Below are 17,852 nucleotides of genomic sequence, written 5' to 3' on the forward strand. Positions count from 1 at the left end.
GAATTGCTGCAGGTGCCGCCCCTCTCCCTTGGCCCCCCCAAGCACCTGCTTGTTAAGCTGGTGCCTGGAGCCGGCCCTGCCTCCCACCAATGTTTACACTCTACCCCTAGGAACATGGTGCACTGTGGGAAAACTCTGCTGTCCACTTGCTTCCTAACTATGACAGTGCTATTGATGGGACTCATGTGTCCATAAGGAGAACATTAGAACATAAACTGCATAATTAGCTCCATTGCTGGCAGTCTCAGTAGAACGACTGCGGTTTGAGAAGGCTTTACACCGAACTACCATCTAATCCAGTGGTAGGCAACCTGTGACCCGTGGGCCGCACATGGCCCATCAGGGTAATCCGCTGGCAGGCCACGAGACAGTGTTTACATTGACCGTCCGCAGGCATGGTTGCCCACAGCTCCCAGTGGCCATGGTTCACTGTTCCCTCTGATCGCCACTGATCTAATCTGAGAATTGGGATCTCCACCTCTAGGTTGAGTCACATTGGCAGAAAGATGCCCGTGTGCACCTGTTCTGAGGACAATCAGGACATTCGTCTCCAGGGCTGTTAAACTATTAAAATGAACCTTTTCAATTCTTCATTTTTAAAATGGGACGTTCAATGAAGGAGTTTTTGTTTGGCTGTTTTTTTATTTGTTGTTTGTCCGTTTTGAAGCGTGACATAAGATGTAAGTTTCAGAGGAAAAACGCACACACTCCCCAGCGTGGCTGTTACTGGCTGCAGAGCAGTGACGTGCATCCCCAGGGCTTGGGGTGCAGTGTACTCCAGTGCCCCCCAAAGAGCCATTATCCCTGCACTGTGGCAGGCAGGGATAAGGAATCCCCAGGAGGTTGTGGGGAAGTTTTGCCCAGGTACCTCTGCGCACACAGTCCCGGGCAGCCCAGGAGCAAGGGACACAGATTGGAGTGGGGATCAAGTGGCTGCCCCGCAGGGAGAGGAAGTGGCAGAGCTCCTGGCTCAGCATGGCCGGGGGAGGGATGATCACCAACATCCTGGAAGCTGGGAGCCACCTCCTGCCTGTCAGCTTTATTCCATGGTCTGGGCAAGCTCTGTATAGCAGTAAGGAGGACCTGGAGCCCCCACCACAGGAGGTTTTGGGGATGGTTCCCACTTGTCACTATGACATTGCATGCTGCGCTGGAACCCCTGCACATGCAGCCCCAGGGAAGACAGGGGGGCCAGAGAGCAGAGAGGGGGGGCAGTTGGTGTGCTGGGGGGCCACCCTTGCCTGGCATGCTGCGCTAGGAGCTCTGCTGCTCCCCCTCCCTGCCGGGCAGCTGCTTAGTTCTGGCTCTGCTCTCTGGCACCTGAGCAGCATGCACCAAAATCAGGCTGTGCTCTTTTGACCAGGAAGCAGCTCTCTTTGCAAAAAGTTTCTTCTGATCGGTCTCAGTTGAAAACCCTGCAGGCTCTCCGAGTGTGTGCTTGCAGACCTGTGTTCAGCAGACAATGAGCTAACACTGATCTGAGCTGCTGCTGTTTGCAATAGCATGCAACAGTCTGTACCACAGATTGTTAGCACAGTGAGGACTAAGGAAGTTGCCCCAAGGAATTCTGGGATACAAGACTTCCAGGACCGGAGTCAAGCTGGCGTCATGTGGCACACAGGAAAGCAATAGGGCTCAGACCTTACGTCCCATCTTATCATGGTCTTGGACCCTTCAGGCCTGCTGGTCCTGGAACCCTAGGTTCAAGCCTTAGGTTAACACAATTAGTGTGTAGACTCAAGGGGGGTTAGGGTTGAGTCCAGGCTCAAGCCTGCACTTACATTGCTGTGTAGACATATCCTAGGTGGTGTCTGTCTCAACTGGATTTCCTGGTGCCAGAGGGTGAGGCTCCTGCTGTAGTACATTCATTTGGCTAGTATGGTGAGTACTATATCAAACACTTGTGCACACTGTCTACTATTGCCCTTTGCATATGCACATGTGTATGTAGGAGGGACAAGGGAAATTGAGCAAAGCGGTGGTTGCTTATTTTCTGTGCAAAAGATTTGGTCCTATGGTGAAGCTACCTAGTATATTCTCACTCCACCCTCCCTTTTATTGTGAGCAGTGGGTTGTCTGACAAGTGAAGGCGGGGAGCTGTCAAGGGGTCTACTACTCACTGCTCCACAGAGCCTCCTTATGGCTCACCTGGGGAATTAGCTTGCCACTCTTTTTGTGCCTCTCTGGTGGTTGTCAACCTGTTGCCCCAGGCACTTGTTCTGCAGCTGCTCTCCCGCTAGTCCAGAGCTGCAGCACCTCTCCTTCATGGCTTAAACCTCCAACCAAGTCACAATTATCTTACCCTTCCCGGGTCTCATCAGAGTCTCCTTCCTCAAAGTCCAGGAAGTCTCCATCTCTACTGTGCTGACTGTGGCACTTCCGCAGCAGCTGCTAGGGGAACCCGATCCTACCCTCTACACTGGGTTCCAATCCAAACCCGCAATTCAGGTCTGTCCCTCTCAGACCTGACTGCTTCCTACCCTGCCTTTTTCAGGATCCAACTCTCCCCCCTTGTATCAGGGAGTGTGACCGCAGGATCACTTCATTGCAGCCCCCTCTACTGCCAACCTTCACTCTTTATAAACCCTGTCCAGCTCCTCTCCCAGCTGGATTTCATCAACAATTAGGCCTTAGCACTCCCTGGCTTTCCTCCAAGCGCAGGGCTTGTGTGGGGCATCACAGGTACCTAATACAACTCACTTCAACAGAATTTTCTAATGTTAAGGACCAGAATTGGACCAAATATCTTTAACCATGACCAACAGCCCTCTGTATATTGCAATTCTGTGGCCACAAACTTTGCCGTATAGACTGTCCCTTGCCATAGAATTGTCTAGTATCTAAACTTTCATTTTTTAAAGTTTCTAGCCTTTAAAACATGAGCCAAATGTTACCACAGCAGTATTATCTCTGTGCAGACAGCCAGGATGCACTGGGAAAGAAGGGACAGGTTACAGTTTCATTGGCTCCCTGTGACTTGTGATCCTTTTACTTCCTTTCCTGACTTGCATGAAAGCATGCATCACCGGGAGTTTGGCCCTGACCACACCGCTCTTATTTCCAGCATCAAGTCCACTTTTGTTGTGTTATAGTCCATATACAACTGCTTCTGCACATTGTCACGGTCCATTGCAGCATAACATCTGTCAAGGCTGTATCCCCACTTTGAACTTTAGGGTACAAATGTAGGAGCCTGCATGAAAACTTCTAAGCTTAACTACCAGCTTAGCTCTGGTCCCACTGCCACCATTCCCAATGGATTCCCTCCCTGGGAAGCCTTGAGAAACCTTTCACCAATTCCCTGGTGAATACAGATCCAAACCCCTTGGATCTTAAAACAAGGAAAAATCAATCAGGTTCTTTAAAAAGAAGGCTTTTAATTAAAGAAAAAGGTAAAAATCATCTCTGTAAAATCAGTATGGAAATTAACCTTACAGGGTAATCAAACTTAAAGAGCTCAGAGGACTCCCCTCTAGTCTTGGGTTCAAAGTACAGCAAACAAAGATAAACACTCTAGTAAAAGGTACATTTACAAGTTGAGAAAACAAAGGAAAACTAACACACCTTGCCTGGCTGTTTACTTACAAGTTTGAAATAGGAGAGACTTGTTTAGAAAGATGTGGAGAACCTGGATTGATGTCTGGTCCCTCTCAGTCCCGAGAGCGAACGCCCTCCCAAAACAAAAAGCAGAAACAAAAGCCTCCCCCCCCCCCAAGATTTGAAAGTATCTTGTCCCCTTATTGGTCCTTTAGGTCAGATGCCAGCCAGGTTACCTGAGCTTTTTAACCCTTTACAGGGAAAAGGATTTTGGAGTCTCTGGCCAGGAGGGATTTTATAGTACTGTACACAGGACAGCTGTTACCCTTCCCCTTATAGTTATGACAACATCACATAATTTTTGTTGTACTTTATAACACTTTGCATCTTAAGACATAGAATCATAGGACTGGAAGGGGCCTCAAGAGATTATTTAGTCCAGTCCCCTGCACTCATGGCAGGGTTGAGTATTATCTAGACCAGGGGTTTGTCTAACTTGCTCTTAAAAATCTCCAATGATGGAGATTCCACAACCTCCCTAGGCAATTTATTCCAGTGCTTAACCACCCTGACAATTAGGAAGTTTTTCCTAATGTCCAACCTTAACCTCCCTTGCTGCAACTAAAGCCAATTGCTTCGTTTCCTATCCTCAAAGGTTGATAAGAACAATTTTTCTCTCTCCTCCTGTAACTTTTGCTCCCTCCACATGTAACTTTTGGTTTTTTTTCCTGTTGTGTCATTGTATGGGATGAAAAGGCCATAGAAATTATTTTTAGAAGAGAATATAAGAGCATTTTAAAGCTTGGTAATGTGTGGGTGTGGGTGTATCTCATGCGCTCATTCTCTCTCACTCTCTCTCTCTCGCTCGCTCGCTTTCTCCCTGTCTTCATACATTCTACTACAGGAACATGAATGTTTTTTACATTGTAGCACTTTCTGTATATCTGATTATTTCATTGGGGGGGAAAAAAGACATTTTGCAAAGTTAACCTAAAGATGATGATGAGCATACCTCAAAATTTGGATGTTCACTTTGGCTAAGCATAGAAAATTTGGTAGTAAAACTACCAAAATGTTCATATGGAAATCTCATTGGAGAAGACTTTCTTGCAGTGTTTCTAATGCTTCTTGATTCAACTTGTTTTGATAAATGGTGAGAGTGACATTCTACTATCACCCCAACCCACATCAGGAAATGCAAAAACTTATAATTTTTATGGTTCAGCAAATGTTTGTGAATAAACACAGCTTTGGTCTGTTTTGAGGTTTGAGCTATGGTTCTCGATTTAATGCTATTTTTTCCTTTATAATTTTGTACCAGCAAGAAGCACTTCATAGTCACTGATTCTTATTACAATGAATGGAAAGGGTTCTTTCCTTAAAACAACCCACTAATTAACTGCCTTTTGAATACTCTTTTTTAGATAAATAGACATAGGTGAAACTATGGAAGGGGCCTCAATCCAAAATCTCATTTTGTTTTTGTAATCAATTTCAGAAACACTTTGTTTCATTTAGACAGCTAGCTAACTTGTGCTGTCTAAAAACAATCATTTGCACCAATAATTATGGGCACAATATTATAGACTTTTTAAAAAATGTATCCCGATTTATGCTGAGCTGTTTTTATATAAATATTTGCACACAATATATAGAGTTATGTAAGAATCTGAAAAATCATACTATAGCTTTCAAAAAAGGTGGTAAAATACTATATGTATGAGATATATGCACTAACAACACTTAAAATGATTTTAGGTAATGATACAATCTTTCCAAATAATCTTTCATAGGTAATATTACTTGGGTATTAGCAGTGTTCTCTATATCCTGCAAATATTGACATAGTGTTATTTAGTTACTACAGCAGATGACCAGTTAAGTGTGACCATTATTAAAGCTTGTGGGTTGTTTTTTAATTAAGCATTGCCTAGACTGCAGCCATGCCACCTTGTGATGTGATTTGTTAGATCTCACAAGCAGAACAAGCTTGAGCTAGAAAATTACTAAGCCATGAAACTTACAAGGGGTCCCTAGAGTAGAGCACCAGGAAATGGTGTGGTGGTAATGTATCACTAAAGGCATTCTTCCTCTAACAGAATGCATTTATCCCATTCTTGCTGATTATCAAAATGTACGTGTGTAAAATTGAAGCTTTTCCTCTTTTCTTCCTAACGGATACATTTGGAGATGCCACATCAGAATCACTTCCATGGGAGTTTATTGTAAAATCTCAACCAGTGAATGTGATGTCGCTGAATAAATTGGATAGGAGGAAGTAAAGGAAGCATGTGATAAAGAAAGAAGAAAATAATAATTCTTTATATGTATCCAGATTTGTACATCGCATCGGTCAACAAAATAACTCAGCACTGCACCTTTCATTATATAAACTGTGGCAATTCTGGTAAAAATATGCCAAAGCGGTTATGGTTTTATTTGGGTTTAGAGGTCAAATTGGAAGGAAACACATTGAATGAGAGGTTAGCTGGACCCTTCTGAAGTGTTACTGAACTGGTTTAGGATTAGTGTCTAGATCACCCACTAACAGCAGAAGCATAGTAGAAGTCAATGGAGGGACTATAGCCCGTACTCTGTGTAATGATAGCAGTCTAAACCTTGGCGGAGCAGGCAGCTGCATTTTACGTTAGCCTGGAGTCTTCATTTTGTTTTCAAATTCAACTTCATATACAATGCACTACAGTAATCAAGTATGTAGCATTGCACAACTATCATTAAAATATCCCAGGACATTTAAAACTTCTGGGAGCACATCTCTTGTGGTAGAACACAGGATCTAAAAGCCCCACTTTACTGTCACATCTGAGATTTTGTAATAGAATGTAATGAAGTATCTGAAGCCTTTTTTACTCACACAATATGGACTTCAGACTATCTTTCTCAAATTTAATCTTTGAGATGGATTTGTTATGCACTTGTAAATTCTAGTCAAATCCCTCATGAGATTTCCCTGTAAGCCATTTTCTCTGTACTCAAATATTTTCTGGCAAAATTTGCATTCATCCCGAGTAATCTATTTCCCTTCATTGTGCGCCCCTTGAAGACAGTGAAGTTTTTTGCATTCTGTGTGAATTATGGCTGGAATCCACAATGTATCTCCTCACCAAACTTCAAACTCAGTGCAATCAACCCTCTTCAAAACAGTCTTACGATGGATTCATTTGATAGAGCTACAGCGCATCTTCTAAACAGGGCACAGCATGGTAACTCATTATAGTTTCCAAGCTTTTACTGACACGATGTGGCAAAGATAAGAACAGCAGTCACTTTGAATTGAGTTCCTTTTAGATCTTGTTTCTTTTTGTAAAATCAAAACTAAAACAGAGCAAAAAAAAATTGCAAGGGAGATTCGAGTGGAGTAGCACTGAGATGTTTACAGATTGGGTAGGATTGTGGTTTCAAAGGGAACTTCTCTCATTTACTTATTCCTTTTCCTACCTTTTTTCTCTCCTTTTTGAATCTCTTCTCCTCTTGTCTTTTTTCCACATCTGAAACTCTCTTCCCTCTCCACTTTCTCTGTCTCTCCCAACTTTTTCTTTTACACTGCAATATGTCTAGGGCTGTTTGAAAGGCTTGTATATAACATTAAATCATGGTTTGTTCAGGGATCCTTTTATTGTTTCAATCATCATCAGGGATCCTAGTTTTGCATGATAAAAAACTCTAAATTCTCTGATTTAAAAAACCCCATAAAAGTCCATGTTTTTCTGCAATTAAAATGAAATGCTTAACTTTAGTTTCCCTGGCCAGAGTATCTATAGTGTGACAAAGTTCCTCCTCTAACTTGGTGGGTCCTGCACTTATTGGCAGATTTTCTTGTCTCAGAGATTCACCATATGGGTTGGGGAACAGCCCAGAGACCTTCCCCTCTGGAAGAACCCACAGTCCAGGTCAACTAGGAGGTTTGGGGGGAACCCGGGCCCACCCTCTACTCCAGGTTCCAGCCCAGGGCCCTGTGGACTGCAGCTGTCTATAGTACCTCCTGTAACAGCTGCATGACAGCTACAACTCCCTGGGCTACTTCTCCATGGCCTCCTCCAAACACCTTCCTTAGTCTCACCACCGGACCTTCCTCCTGGTGTCTAATAACACTTGTGCTCCTCAGTCCTCCAGCAGTACACCCTCTCAGCTCCTTGCACCTCTTGCTCCCAGCTCCTCACACCACAAACTGAAGTGGCTCCATTTTAAAGCCCCGGTGCCCTGATTAGCCTGCCTTAATTGATTCTAGCAGCTTCTTCTTAATTGACTCCAGGTGTCCTAATTAGCCTGCCTGCCTTAACTGGTTCTAGCAGGTTCCTGATTACTCTAGTGCAGCCCCTGCTCTGGTCACTCAGGGAACAGAAAACTACTCATCCAGTGACCAGTATATTTGCCCTCTACCAGACTCCTTTACCCCAGTGGTCTGGGTCTGTCACAATAGGTATAAGTTGAAGAGAATGTTTTATTGATATACAGTAGAACCCGATTTATCTGAGCTTCCATTATCCTGCTTTCCGTATTAACCAAACCACCTGCTGCCTGCGTACTACCCCCCCCCCCCCCCCGCCTCCCTCCACATCTTAAAATAAGGGATAGATTATCCCAATTTTGATTAGCAGATCTGATCCTGGTCCTAATTCGATTGAATAAATGAGGCTCCACTGTAAATTTAAAGCACATTCAAAAATCAACCTCAAGAGGAGGTTGCACGCATTGAATAAATGTAAATTCCAGTAAAATTTAGTGAATAATCAATATAAAAAATAAATAAATAAATAAATAAATAAAAAATAAATAAATATGTTTTTACTGTTTCACAAAATGTAAAAACGAAAGATTCTCTGTAAAAATGCAAATTCCATGTTTTCCTATGGCAAATAGATTTCTAGGATCCTTGATCATCATCAGCCAAAGTCCAAACAAGTTTGGTAGAGTTGGATGGATTCTTATTGCATAGCTGGTGCCCCCGTCTCCCCAAACAGGACTCTTCCAAATCTTCATTCATCTACAGGCCTCATATTTCTTTCATCTTCATACTATGTGGCTTGGTGCTCTGTGCCCCTACCTAGAGATTGCTCTCCCAGAGGCTTCAGGGAGGCCGGATGGTGCCTTTGCCTGTCTTGTACTTTGGGGTTGCTACAGAGTAAGATCCATTCTCTTCCAACTCCAGAATCCTCGGGGACAGAAGCCACTGCTTTCCCCACCCCACTCCCCAATTGGGAGGGGTGACAAAAATATACCCTCTCAGCTGTACAGCCAGCTGTACACTGCAGTAAGGTCAGATAGCATTACCTAATTCATACCATTCTAGCTTTGAAGTTTCCAAGGGCTTCACTTCCCTAGCATACTACTTTGAGGATTATATGGGTGCTAAGTGCCCCAGTCTCCTTGTAGATCTGGCTGCAGTGGAAGTGGGAAGAAGTTCCCCTATCTATTGGTTAGAGCCTGTTCAGTGGCATACTGATGTTCCTTTTCGCCTCCCCAGACAAATATTTGTTGGACTGTAAGGCAGAGACTCTTTCCTGGTAGCCGCACTGAAGCTGTAAGATGGCTGGAGACTCTACCCAGCACTCCTTGAAGACCTTGGGCATGGCAGATACCAAGAATGGGGGGGGGGGGAAGGCAGTGTACCTGATACACTTATTAAAGCAGTCAAATTCAGTAAGAAGTAATCTAGAATGCCAGTGCTCAGATTAATGTGCTGGGATCAGTCTTCTCCTCCAAATAGCAGGGTCCAGTTAATGTAACTAACACAAGCAAAATCCTGGAGGGTATATGTGTCCAGACTTACTCTTCTCTGGGGCACATCTAACAGAGAACATCATCATACACTTGAGCAGGTGGGCAATGGCAGCATTTAGAACAGACACCAGTTTAGTGTATTGCTATGTAGATGTAATGTATATATTTTTCCAGAGGCTTTTCATTACAACCTCCTGTCAGACATACTAGTTTCCTTTGCACATTTACAAGGGTAGGTTCCTGGGGATCTTGTTAATTATTATGGTAATGCCTGAAGGCTCCAGTCAGGGTCCCATCAGGCTAGACACCACACAAACATAGAAAGGAAGAGGATCTTTGCCCAAAGAACTTACAGGTTAAAAAGACAAGACAGACAAATAGACAAACAACTACTAATCAATTTGTCAGAAGTTCGGTCCTTGTAGAGTGCAATTTCTCCCCACTTTGCTGGGTTACTTCTATTTTGTTTAAGGGAAATAACAAAATGAAAGTAAAATTCATATAGCCTGGAGCAGAGGTTCACAATCTTTTTCTTTCTGAGCCCTCCCCCTCCCCCCAACATGCTATAAAAACTCCATGGCCCACCTGTGCCACAACAACTGGTTTTCTGCATATAAAAGCCAGGGCCGGCGTTAGGGGATAAGCAGGGCAATTGCCTGGTACCCCATGCCACAGGGCCCCCGTGAAGCTATGTTGCTCAGGATTTGGCTTCAGTCCCGGGTGGCAGGGCTCAGAGCCCCAGGCTTCAGCCCCATCTGGTGGGACTTTGGCTTTCTGCCCTGGGCCCCAGCGAGTCTAACACTGGCCATGCTTGGAGGACCCTCTGAAACCTGCTTGCAGCCCTCCAGGGGGGCCCAGATTCCTGACTGAGAACCACTGACCTACAATACCTTGAGCCTCGGTGTTAACACCAGTTAATCTAAAGTGGTATCAGCAACAATCTTATAAATTTGCATAATTTCTTTAGTGTGAATAAGGCTCATGAGAGAGCATAGTGTGCATTTGCCCTGTAACCTGTTGCATCTCCTCTGCCATAATCTTCATGGTTACCAGCTACAGATACCACAAATACATTGGTAGTATGTATCAACTGTTTTTAACCCTACTATTTTTACTTATTTTTGTAATTTAAATTACAAAATACTCTCACTCAAGACTGTGTTCTCCTTAAACCTGAGGTCTGAATGTGTGTTTTAGTGAGCTCAGGACCAGAGCTGTCTCCAGACTAAAACTTTGAAATCCTGCTTTGATTATTGGGAGAGTTCAGATTCAGATCTGCACTTCTCATCTAGCTAATATATCTAAATTGGGCCAAACACTGAATCCCTGAAATTAAGGAAAGTTTGGATCCAGCTTGAGATTTGAAGACATGACCCATCTCTGCTCAAGACAGAAGGACATTCTGTGACCAAAGGATTAATACATTTGCTGTGGTGGTAAAATTGTTGAGGTGGTGGATTGGGGACTGTAGGAGTCAGTTTTAAAAGAGGGAATGGAAATCTTTTTAACACTTGAGAAATCAAAAATATTCAGAAACCCAGTCTCTTAGGGTTTTATGTCCTAGGTTATTACACAAAGCTATTTTTTCTCAAGCTGGTTTCCACAACCTCAATTTTTATTTTGCTAGCTTACTGATTTATTGATTTACTGCACTCAGATGTAGTCAGAGTGATTTACCTGGTTTATAAAGCTTTACAGTTTGGATCAATAGGAAAAACAAACTAATTTCTGGGAGCCTTATACTGTATAAAATTTACTGCATGCTGTTGTACCTGTAATAACATAAATAAAATAAACTGATCTACAGATCAAACCAACAATTCCTAAATTCTAGTCGGTGGAGAATTGATTGGTCACGTGACTTTGGCTCCTCCTTGTTTCTAGCTATTTCTCCATGCTTCCAGGCTGTTCACTATAAATGAAAATTAACTGTCCCTACATATTTATATTATTTGACATATTTAAAACCTTCAGAAAATGTTTCTGCATCCTCCGATTACTAGTTGCTCCTGTAAAGTGTTGTCCCATTGAAGTGTTCCTTCCACATGTTGTTTCAAATGTACTAACCCTTCTTTGCAAATTCAGTTTGTATTGCAGTGTGGAAGAACCATCACATGCGGACAGTTACCAACTACTTCATAGTAAACCTCTCCCTGGCTGATGTTCTTGTCACAATCACTTGTCTTCCAGCCACGTTAGTAGTGGATATCACAGAAACTTGGTTCTTTGGGCAGACCCTCTGCAAGGTGATCCCCTATTTACAGGTATTGTTCTCCATACCACTGTTGTTGTCAAAAAGGAACAGTATAGTAGAATCTGCTTAATTGGGACTTGTGACATTGTGATTTAAAAGCTACTCCACTTTCAATGTCCAACTACATAACATTAAATAAAATACTTTGCTGAATAAATATTATTCTCAGTATTTTTTCTCTTTTTTTTAGGCAATAAACACACAGGGACAGATTCTGTGATTCTCTTCACCTTGTGTAGTCATTTACATCAATGCAAAGTGGACATAAAATATTAAAATATCAGAACAGTGATATTTTATGCCCACTTTGCATGGACATAATGACTACCCAAGGTGCCGGGTGACAGAGCATCTGGCCCTCTGTAGTTAGAAAGTGGAGTTCAGAATTCCATACGCCTTACTATGTGCTATGTAGAAATAGCCAAACGTCCCTATGGGCAGCGGAAATTGCTCATACTCTCCCAGTTAAGCATCAGTTATTGCCATTCACAATTATTAAGTTAAATCAATTCTGAAGCCCTTTTCAGTGAAGTGATTAACAACTGTGCCTTCCTTTTCTCATCAGACTAAATGGCCAATGGGACATTCCAGTATGGTAAATCTTTGGTCCTTTTCACTGGTGTAAATCCAAAGTAACTCAATGGAAATTTAGGTTTACAGTGGTGTAACTGAGGTCAGAATCAAGCCCTCTAGTGCACACAACATTCCAAAGGGTGCAGCACGGGCCATAGTATTGGTCATGTATAATAGTACCATGAATTGATCCATGGATATGTGTTGCCCTCTGCTCCACTGCATAGAATCAAAATTGCCCAACTTATTTCAGAGCCCACAACACTGCTACATGAGATTGTTGTTGTGCACCTGGTTTGGAAGACCCCACTGAATGCAGAAAGGACGTGAAACTGTCACCCAGTGTATTGAGCGGAAGAAAATGAGCAATTGTTTATTGTTTGTAGCCAGTGGAAAAATCCAATGATCCTATTTTTATCAACTACAAATGGATTATTTTTTATGTGACTGTGATTGCCCATTGCCTTTGTGAAAATTGGGAAGACACAAGGAAGATACAGGTTCATAGCACATCAAACGAGATAATGTCTCCTACAAAGCAAGATGTAGCTAGTGGGTTTAAAGCTTTACTTTCATATTGCAAAAATATACGCTTTTACAAATAATGCTTTCAAAGTATAAGACAGATGAGTTTATTGTTATGAGGCCTGATTCTGCCACACTTATTCAAAGTGAGTGGTCTGTGAGTTGTCCTGTTGATTCCAATGGGATTACACACAGATTAATGTACTTCTGAAAATGAGTTAGGCTGGCAGACTCAGGGCTATATTAATTTTGTGACAAGTGATATAAAAAGGGATTTGTTTTTCTTGGAAGAATCACTGTCCAACAGCCCCTGATCATGGGATATCAACTCTAAATAGATTTCTGATGGTGTTGAAAATATAAATTGTATTCAAGGTTAAAAATCAGAAAAGTTTACACAATGTTTCCTTGTTTCCTTAGACTGTGTCAGTCTCTGTGTCAGTACTAACACTTAGCTGCATCGCTTTGGATCGCTGGTATGCAATTTGTCATCCTTTGATGTTTAAAAGCACAGCCAAGAGGGCAAGGAATAGCATTATCGTTATCTGGATTGTGTCCTGCATTATAATGATTCCTCAGGCTATTGTTATGGAGTGCAGCAGTATGTTCCCAGGATTAGCTAACAAAACTATCTTATTCACAGTTTGTGATGAGCAGTGGGGAGGTAAGTGTGTTATTGATCATAAGAATGGAACTTATACTGCCAGGAAATAATGAAAATAGCTTGGCATGTTAATATACAGTAGGGCTGTATCCGCATATCGCAATGCTTTAAGCTCTTTCTTAATTATATGGTGGTTCTTGAAACTACTGGTTTTTAGAAACAGTTACATTCCATCTTTCTCTGCCTTGCTAATGTTCAAAGTAAATTGGAAGCCAAGTTCAAATGGATGTGCAATAAGAGGCTCTCTGTGTCTTGGCCATGTTAATGTTCCCCATTGGAACAAATGTTCCCATCCTGTAATGCTTATCTTTATATAACTCTTATTGATCAAAGGAAGGTAGAAGTGTACAAGGACTGCAGAAATCAGGCCTGCAGAATTTATCTCCAGAGAATAGACTGTTGGTCCATTTTCCTGGGATCCTGACTTTTGCAGTTGTCTGCATTATATAAATTCCTCAGAAATCTCCCAGAATTACAATTCAAATTGCATACAACTACAGAATTTATAAACCTGCCAGCAATATAGGAAGCAGTTCATTCCACAGTTTGGAATTTGGCCTGGACAGCATTACTAACACTATTTGGAAAATATGATCTATTACAAATGATTGCATCCAAAAAGTATAAATCAGTCCTTCCAGATTACTCTTGCACTGAGCAGTGTTGGAATTTGGGCTACTTTCATGTAGTCCAACTTCCTGTTGCAGTTAGTCCTGGCCACTTCCTGGAACTATTGGGGTTCAACTCTGGTGGGCCCTGAAATAATTCCAGCACTAATGTGCATGTGAGTTGCGCACTGAGACTCTGACACTGTATACAGTCACTACCATAATAATACAATTATTCACAATTGGGAAAGTAATGGCAGGATTGCCAAGACATAGCTAAAATAAACTTGGTTAACATCTTCAAGTCAGACTAAAATACAATCAGATTGTCTCTCAAGGTTGTAATTTTTTTTAAAAAAGTCGTCCATCACTGTGATCAGTTTTGTTACATTGTAATCAGATTGTGTTTTCATGTATTATTGTAATTGGTTACTTTAAGCAACATTGGGCCTTAACTGATGAGGGCTCTCTGATGTGATGTTTTGAAGGTTCCATCTTGGTCCTGGTGTAATAATTGAGCCTAATTGTAAACTCAAATTGTAAAAAGTGTGTAACAATTCATAAGATATCACAGTAACCTATAACAATAAATGTTAATGGAAAAGGTACAAAAGGATGTCTCAAAGACTGGATTAGACTAGACCACCGGTGGGCAACCTGCAGCCCACGGACTGCATGCAGCCCATCAGGATAAGCTGATTGTGGGGCACAAGACATTTTGCTGACATTGACCATCCGCAGGCATGGCCCCCCACAGCTCCCAGAGGCCATGGTTCGCCATTCCTGGCCAATGGGAGCTGTGAGAAGTGGTGACCTGGAGGGATGTGCTGGCCGCCACTTCCCACAGCTCCCATTGTGGGGGGCCGTGCCTGCAGATGGTCAATGTCAGCAAAATGTTTTGTGGCCCACAATCAATCAGCTTATTCTGATGGGTCGCAGGTTGCTCACCACTGGTCTAGACAGAAAAGTCTTTTAATATAACCCAGGGAGTGTATTAAAATCATGCCAGTGTAAGCCAAATGTGGAACTGATAGTTAATAAACCAAAGTTGGAATGTAGGAAATTAGGCCTAACTGGTGGACAAAATAATATGGGGATGGGCTATTCTACCCATCACTCCCTTTGGAGTCCTAAAAAAAAAGACTTTGGTGGATGAATAACAAGCTGTTTAATAGCAACTATTGGCTGAAGGACAAGTAAACTAGAAGAGCAAGCTTTACCATTCTGGCTGCCACCCCCACCATCTCCTGGGACCCATGTAACATAGTTGAACCTTTATTGTCCTAATTCTGAAAAATGTCCTAACTAGACCAGGCCAAAGAGAGAGACCCAGATGACATCATGACCTCCACTGGCTCCAGCTAAATCCCAACCGCCACCTGGAATGCAGGATTTTGTCATCCTTCCCCCTTGTGTGTCCATTTCCTTCCCCACCTTATTTCTTCTCTTTCCTTCCCCTCTCTGCATTCTGGCTGGGAAGTGTGTAGTTTAGTTGGCCAAGACTGCATATTGTGCAACACTGCTGTAATCCTGTGACCAAAAAGATGCCTAGAATCAATGCCCTAAATAACACAATACTGTTATAAGTTGGCCAAGTCAGGATGGGATTTTAGCAACAACAGCAATGACAGCTCCAGCGCATCTCAACTAACTTCTTCCCTTTCCCCCACAAGGACAGTTGTTACCATCTTTAACACCAAAGACTCTCAGATAGAGGTGGAGGTGTTTCATGTTCCTTATGAACATTTTCTACAGCTAAAGGGAAGAGGGAACAAGGGGCACTGCTAAAATAAAAGCCTTATTCAACACTTTACATTTAATGTTTGCCATGGTACTAAGCAGACTGAGGTCTCTGTATACCAAATCCTGCACCTTGTTTGAAACTGTTTAATGTTGGACAGTGGCAGGGTCAAGTTAACACCTCTGACTCTTTGGGCCCATTCATTCCATCAAAATTAATTCAATGGTCCCCCTCTCTCGTGTATGCAGGGCCATTGGAGGGCCATGGTGTTTTCAGTATGTTGATGATACCAACTCCAGTTCTCTATCTCTTCCAACCCTGCCATTTCTCTTCAATTCCTTTGCCAGAGGGGCAGAGATGAGAGCTGGCTGGCTCAATCCAGATAAAACTGCAGTGAGTTTCATAGGAGGAGGGAAACGTCAGCAGATGTGGCATGAATGATACCAGCACTTTTAACTGAGGGAGCACGCTTGTCATTTGTTACTAGCTTTCTCCATCTGAGGACATTTTTGGAAATATTCATCTCCCCTGGAGATCCTAATTGTTGCTTATAATTGCAGACCTGACTATCATAATCCATTACTTTGGCTCTTCAAGTTTAGATCTACACGTTAAATCAACCCAGAAATAGAAAATGATAAAAAAAAATGCAGCAGCTCAATAATTATCTAGGGTATCTTGCCAGCAGCACGTAATTCTGTGTTCCAGGATCTGCACTGGCAGCCTGTTGGTTTCTAAGAGAAATGTAAAGTGTGATATTAATCTGTAGGGCCCTAAATGGCTCGGGAGCAGCCTACTCTAGAGACTGCTTCTCACCCCATGCCTGGCTGCTGCGCTGCAGAGGTAATCCACAGAGACCCGTGAGCTGCAGCCCCCTCAGTAGAAATGATAGGGAGCTGCCTGGAGAGCATTCGCCAAAAAGGGCCTCATAGTATGTAATTACCTCCCTCCTTTGGTCCAAAATATCCAGAATCTGCTGACCTTCGTGGTATGTTCCAAAGCCTGCCACATTTCGCAGGCTTGGAGAAAGGTAGGAAGGGACTTGACAATGGCTGGTATTTGTGCATAGAACAAGGTTTGGTTTGTGTCTGAATAATTTCTGATAGTTGTTTTCAGGTTTGGGGTGAGGGGAAGTTGCTATCTTTATTTCTTATGCGATTGTACTGTTAATGATGTCAAAGGTGCCTCATCTCCAAAACAGGTATTTTTTTCTGGGTATAAAATATAAAACATGCCTGGAAGTTTTTTGAAACCAGAAGCTTTTTTCATTCTACCTAAAGATCACACAATGCTAGTTTGTACTGCTGTCTTTTCCATGAAATTATACATCTAACCGTAGGACATTCACTTCCATCAAACAGAAGTCATACACCACTGAAATTTGATGATGTCATCTCAGTGCTAATTAGTCTACTGGCAAACAGTAGATACAATAAAATAATAATCCTCTCACTACTCTATTTTGGTCAGCACCTTCCCACAATGGCTTGAACTCCTTCACAATGGACAATGAGTGGCAACCTCTATTAATAGATCTCTGTGTGTGCCTATTGGAGTATTGCTAGTAACTGCAAGGGCCGCAGTAGCTCAGCCTCTGTCAACATCCAAGTTCTTTCTAATTGCTTCGGGCTTTCACTCCAGAAAAAGAGGAACATTCACGGCCAACTCTAGGCTGAGGATTTTTCAGGCCTAGCCCAGACTAATAATAATAATTTATTTGGGAATGCAAAATAGTCCCACCTATGAACTGTGTGGAGTCACTTAAGGAACCTGTTTTGACCATGAATTTTATAACAGTCCATAGTTACCATATGATGAATGTGATGATAAAGACCCACAGTTAAAGAAATGTAAATTAAAATGACTCCAACATGTGTCCAAATCAGCTAACCACACTCTTTTGGTGCTGTTGATAAAAAGATTAGCAGCCAATGTTAGCTAACCAACCCCCCTCCAAGCACTCAAGAGCATATGGAGAGAATCCTCTCTGACACTGCATGGGTGAAGGGAAGACTTTGGGTTCCTTTTCCTCCTAGGTTACTCACAGTACAGGGCAGCATTCTGCCCTCCAAATCTGAACACTGTAACAAAATGGGAAGTCACTAGATGGCACTATTAAAGATAAGTTATAAATTCTGTTTTATCTGAATGTTTAGCAGTTAACACTTAAAATAAATGCTTATTGTCAGCTGTGGTGCAGGGTTTGGG

General features: G+C 42.4%; 1 protein-coding gene across 1 annotated transcript in view; it reads left to right on the plus strand.

The window, feature by feature from the left end:
* The window catches only part of HCRTR2 (hypocretin receptor 2), a 67,043-nt gene that overhangs the window by 21,938 nt on the left and 27,253 nt on the right, over positions 1 to 17,852 (plus strand). The window contains exons 2-3 of the mRNA XM_008163760.4: positions 11,365 to 11,543; positions 13,052 to 13,295. Coding sequence (XP_008161982.2) covers positions 11,365 to 11,543; positions 13,052 to 13,295 — 423 coding nt within the window. The remainder of the gene's footprint in view (positions 1 to 11,364; positions 11,544 to 13,051; positions 13,296 to 17,852) is intronic.

Source organism: Chrysemys picta, chromosome 3 (assembly GCF_011386835.1).
Source record: "Chrysemys picta bellii isolate R12L10 chromosome 3, ASM1138683v2, whole genome shotgun sequence".
In the NCBI taxonomy this organism is placed as follows: Eukaryota; Metazoa; Chordata; order Testudines; family Emydidae; genus Chrysemys; species Chrysemys picta.